This window comes from Peromyscus eremicus, chromosome 3 (assembly GCF_949786415.1).
Source record: "Peromyscus eremicus chromosome 3, PerEre_H2_v1, whole genome shotgun sequence".
NCBI lineage: Eukaryota > Metazoa > Chordata > Mammalia > Rodentia > Cricetidae > Peromyscus > Peromyscus eremicus.
Genome location: NC_081418.1, coordinates 154,680,901 through 154,686,900, shown reverse-complemented (window position 1 = coordinate 154,686,900; position 6,000 = coordinate 154,680,901). Strand labels below are relative to the sequence as shown.

At 46.0% G+C, this 6,000-nt stretch overlaps 1 protein-coding gene across 8 annotated transcripts in view; it reads right to left on the bottom strand.

Moving 5' to 3' along the window:
• Positions 1-5,046: 5,046 nt before the first annotated feature.
• Positions 5,047-6,000, bottom strand: part of Bmal2 (basic helix-loop-helix ARNT like 2) — a 38,110-nt gene continuing 37,156 nt past the window's right edge. For all 8 annotated transcript variants that reach the window (XM_059257002.1, XM_059257003.1, XM_059257004.1 and 5 more), the window contains one exon: positions 5,047-5,183. In XM_059257002.1, coding sequence (XP_059112985.1) covers positions 5,047-5,183 — 137 coding nt within the window. The remainder of the gene's footprint in view (positions 5,184-6,000) is intronic.

Genomic DNA, 6,000 nt, shown 5'->3' with positions numbered 1-6,000 from the left:
GCAGGGAGCTTGGAATGCCTCTCCCAGGCCCCCGGGGTGGGGGGAGGGGATTAATTCAAAGAATGCCCCTCTGAGAAGGGAGAGAGGCGCCTAGCAGCTGCTCTGCTCTTTCTCGGCCTCTGGAGAGTTCTAGCTGTCAAGCCTGTTCTACAGCTGGGCAAACCAAGAGGCAGTCAGCTCTCCGTGGGGCCTGACATGGCCCCAGGGACACAGGAGGCTTCACACCTTACTGCAGAGATCCTGCACACTGACTAGGATGCCAGTTTATTATTTATTCTGATTTCAATGAGGCACAGACTCATTATGTGGCTCAGACTAGCCTCAAACTAACAGTGATCCTCCTGCCTCAACTTCATGAATACTGGGAGTGCAGGTATGGCTTTTTTTAGAGGGACACTACAAACAAGCCCTTCCTCCTCATTCTGCCAGTTCCTGTTTCTTCTACATTTCCTGGTGTCTTTGTTTCTTAATAAATTTATGTATTTATTGACTATATGGTGTCAATATTGAACTCAAGTTTTATTTAACTTCAGGCTATCATCACATAATAAAATACATGGCAACTTCGAAATCTCACTCTAGCCCAGGCTGGCCCAGAATTCTCAGAGATTTTTCTTGACTTGACCTCTAAGGACTGGGGTTACAAGAGTGACCTCATCCCTCAACCTGTGGTCCATTTTCATAATATCCATCTAACAAAATGTCCTAGTGTGGTGCTGTCTAGTAGAAAGATATGCTAGCAACATTAAAAAGATAAAAACAGCAGGGTAACTGGGTGCAATCCCAATACTTGAGAGACCAAGCTGGCACTGTGAGTTTCATATTGCATGAATCCTAAATGGTCTTATAATAAAAACTCAGGGCCAGATATTGGGGTGAATGCTGAAAGATCAGAGAGACAAAGGAACAAGCCACAGCCACATCTCACCTCACCAACTCCACGAATCCTCTGATGGAATGTCTCTGAGTCCTCAGCTGAAAGGCTCTCTAGTTCCTGTCTCCTCATGCCTTACATGCCTTTCTCTGCCCAGCCATTTCACTTCCTATCTCAACCCTCCTAGTGTTGGCGTGTATGCTTCCCAAATACTGGGATTAAAGGCATGTGCCACCACTGCCTGGCTGTTTCTCTCCTAGACTGAGTCAATCTCACGTAGCCCAGTGTGGCCTTGAACTCACAGAGATCCAGACGGATCTCTGCCTCCCGAGTGCTAGGATTAAAAGTGTGTGCCACTACTGCCTGGCCTCTATGTTTAACTCTGTGACTGGTTCTGTCCTCTGATCTTCAGGGAAGCTTTATTTCTTAGATTACAAATATCACCAAAGTTTCAGCCAAAAATAACATAAAAGTTAAAAGATACAACTATAATTCATTTTAATTTTTGCCTTAACCCTGTATGTTCCAATAGCATTGGAACAGTGAATGCAGACTTGTTAGTGCAACAGTCCACGTCCCTTTGTGATACCGTGTTTGAGCACCAGTGTCAGCCATAGGCACAGGGACCCAGGACCACGTGGCAGATGGTGGCAGGAATAGATGCACAGCCCTGTCCACTGTGGGCCCTGTGCTGTGTGTCAGAGGCACAGGCTCAGAGCCAGGACCAGCCACCTAACCTCTTACCCTGAGGAAACAGGCACAGGGACTCTCAAATTAGCTCCAGGTCATAGGTCTAATTCAGGCTGATAGGGTTTTCTGCTCCCAAGCTCTTCCCCAACACTGCTACATTATTATAGTTGTAATTCTTAGGGTTGAAAAGCCCTGACCTGAGCCAATGCACAGTGGTGTAATCATTGAACTGATAGCCAAGGCAGGAGGATTGCACAAAGTTTAAGGGCAGCCTGGAATACAGGATGAGTCCAAGGTTAGACTGGGGTACATAGTAAGAAGCTGTCCCAGAAACCATATGTGCACACCAAAACTACAGTGCTGTCTTAATGATACTTTGATGTAATTTTTAGACAATTATTTCTTACTAAAATTTTAACAAATCATGGGAGAAAAAAAGTGATATTGTGTAAGCCATGAAAGTTTTGCTACTCTTCCATGAAGTGGTGGCACATACCTTTAATCCCAGCACTTGGGAACCAGAGGCAGGAGAATCTCTGAGTTTGAAGCCAGCTTGGTCTACAGAGTGAGTTCCAGGACAGCCAGGGCTACACAGAGAAATCCTGTCTCAAAAAACAAAAACAAACAAACAAAAAATCCAAACCAACCAAACAAAAAAAAATCTGCTGCTCAAATACAATGGAATCAACCAAACACAAATGGGATGCATTGGAGAAGAAACACTAAACACAGGATGATGATGACGGAGTATCACAAAGCACGGGCTGGAGCTGGGGAGGGTGGACTCTGGGCTCAGGACAGTGGAATTTGTAGAAAAAGATTTCACTAGGCTGAAAAAGGGTCAAGATATCCACAGAGCATGAACACAGCCATCTGCCCACGAAGTCTCGGGAATGGCCTGTCCTCTGGCTGAGAGGGAAAACCGCCATTGTGAGAGGAGGTCATGGCCCCTAAAGCTTGCCTCTCAGACCATGAGGGCTTGTTCCACCTGCCTTTGTTTTGAGACAGGGACTTGTAACTGTAGCCCAAGATGATCTAGAACTCTCTACTTAGCCCAGGCAGACCTCAAACCTTCCTCCTTACCTCAGCCTTCCTCCTCCCTCAGCCTCCTGGTGCGGGGATTACAGATGTGCAACACCAGGTCCACCTGCTCTTGAGGACACATCACCATGACAACTTATCCTCTAACACTGGAAAACTGCCGGACCACGGTGCTGTCCCCTAAGGAAGTGCTGGCAGACCTTCTCCCTGACGGACTCCTCAAGTGGCATCCTTCATGCTTCTTCAAGGCCGAGGCTCTGGCCACCACTCCCCACCAACAACAACCACACACACATTGGACAGGGTTTCTATAGCTTATGCTGAACCTGGATGTCTCTCAAGTGGAGCCTGTAGGGTGCTGGCCCTCAACATCAAGGACACAGTGTCAGCTCCAGTGGACAGTGTGCTAACACATCCTCATGTACCCAGTCACTGCAAAACCGAACACCAGGCACCTGGCAAGCTGGTGACACTTGTCACTCACAGACCTGACGAAGTTCTGCTTGATCATCAATAGCCTGAATGACTGGCACACAGAGTTCCAAAAGGACACTAGGGTGAGGGGCTCAGAGTGCTGTTCGCTGGGAAGATGTAGCACCGCAGAAAAGAAAGATGTGGATCTGAACCTGCATTAGAGTTCGAGGACTTCCCTGATCCTTCCCAGTCTGAGATGGCTCAGTGGTTAAGAGCATCGGCTTCTCTTCCCGGGGATCCACAGGGCAGCCCACAACTGTCTGCAATTCCAGTTCCAGGGGATCTGATGCCCTCTTCTGGCCTTCACAGGCACAGGCATGCAAGTGGTACAGGGTCATACACTCATACACATAGAATAAAATAAAGTATGGTTCTTCAGGAAGGCAAATAGAATTTTAAATAATCTTTTTATTTTATTTATTTTTAAAGACAAGGTTTCATGGATCGCAGGCTGGCCTTGACCTTCTGATGCTCCTGTCTTTACCTCTTGAATGCTAGGAATACAGGTGGGCACCACCACACCTGGTTTACAATGGTAGGAGCTGAACCCAGGCTTCTACATGCTAGGCAAGCATTCTACCAACTGACCTGCATTCCTAGGCCAGAATTTTAAACCATCTTAATTCTTACATCCTTTTGAACCATCTCTGGGCTAATTACTGTTTTAAAATGTCTTCTAAAATTTTAATTATTACTAGAAAATTAGCTTTTAAGCAATTTTTCATTGCCTCGTGATTTAAAGAACTGTATTAGGCCAGGAATTGTGATATTTGGCTTTAATCCCAACATCTGGAAGGCAGCAACAGGTAGATCTCTATGATATCTATATAGGGCCAGCCTAGTCTACATAGTAAGTTCCAGACCAGCCTGGGTTACATAGATCCTGTCTCAAAAAACAAACAAACAAACGAACAAAAACGAAGCCCATACAACAGAACAGCAACTAGCTACATTTACCATCTGTTTCATGGCCCGGCTGCAGGCAATGACTAGCCGCCAATTATCTAGCAGGCTACGGCTTCTCCCAGGTCAGCTCGGTCACTAGGTAACTAGAGTCCACTGCCTTCACAAATGCAACTGGCTTATATACATAAACATCAACAACTTAATGTTTAATGTATATAATGAATTTAAGATGGGACCTTCCACAGGGCATTTCATCTGCCTGGGCCTGTTTTATCCTCCAGGCCAAATCTATCACTAAGCAGCTTCAACGGTAGAAACCCGCAAGGCAGTTCTAGTTACAGTGAAAGTCCTTAGTTGTTAAGTATCTTCTTGCAAAGGTTCACTGCCAAGATCAAGGGCTCAGGGTCCACCCTCTTCTGTAAACAAAGCTAGAACTTTGGCCTTTTCTGTGTTTTAAGAAGTCCTCTCCCTTGGAGTCCATTGTGAAGTGCTCAAGGGAGCCTCAACATCCCAGCAATCCTTGCCAAGTTCTACAAAGGCTGAATGTACAGTGCCCGTCGTCAGGATGACCATAAGCTGTGCTACCCCTTTAAATGTTCAAGTGCTCACCACATCCCAGAAGCACCAAGCTCATTCATCAATTAAGGATAGGCTCGAGATGTGGGAATATGTCTCAGCATACAAGCCCACATTATCAGTCTCATAGGTCACAGACAAGGAAAATGTCAGTATATTAAAATTCCCAAACTCAAAAAACAAAATTATACAAAAAACAGAACCAAAACCCAAACAATATGGTTGGCAGCATTTTTTGGTCAGAACATTTTAGCAAAAATATGGCAGCCTGACCCCAGGCTAGCTCACTGAGTAAAGAGCATTTGATGAACTTGACTGTTTCACTGTGGAGGAAAACATCTCACTCCCACAGCCCTGTGAGAGCAAGGTGCAGATGTATAAAAATCGGTAGACTATTAACAAAAGATAGAAAGTATCGATACAGTGTAGAAGAATAGTGTTTCGCAAATGGGACACTCTGAACTGATTCTCGTTTAGTTCAAATGCTAGAGTGTCCACTGGATGTCGCTGAAGTCCCCAGGGTCGCCCAGGCCCGCCTCTGCTTCGAGGTAATTCATGAACGCAGCCATGGCTGCGTCATCATTGTCACACAGGGCATCGAAATCCAGCTGGGCACCACCACCTGTAAGTGAGAACACAGGCCTATATGAGTACGTACAGGGAGGCCTTGACGGAAGTGTTAAAATAACTGTGGGCAGAGTCTAGAGAGCAGACTCAGAGGTTAAGAGCATGGGCCGCCCTTCCAGAGCCTCCACATGGCGGCTTACAAACAATTGTAACTCGGGGGATCCGGTAAACTCTTCTGGTTTCAGTGGGCACAAAACACGCACGTGCACTGACATACATGCAGGCAAGTCTCTCGTACACATAAATATAAAACATAGCTGTAGTTAAGAACAGCAAACCAGTGCTGGAGAGATGGCTCAGTGGTTAAGAGCACCGCCTGCTCTTCCAGAGGACCTGGGTTCGATTCCCAGCCCCCACATGGCAGCTCACAACTGTCTTGTAACTTTGGTTCCAGAGTATATGGTACCCTCACACAGACATACGTGCAGGTAAAACACCAATGCGCATAAAAATAAATATTTGGGGCTGGAGAGATGGCTCAGTGGTTAAGAGCATTGACTGCTCTTCCAAAGGTCCTGAGTTCAATTCCCAGCAACCACATGGTGGCTCACAACCATTTGTAATGATATCTGGTGCCCTCTTCTGGCCTGCAGGGACACATGCACGCAGAATACTGTATACATAATAAATAAATAAATCTTTAAAAAAAAAATTAAAAAAAAAAAAAGAACAGCAAACCAATGGCAGGGCTGGGTCTGGTTCGGAAGTGCGTCTAGCATTCGCGAAGCCCTGAGTATGATGCCTGGCACTGTATAAGTCAGGTGTGGAGGTGCACACCTGTAATCCCAACACGAGGCAGGAGGACCAGAAGT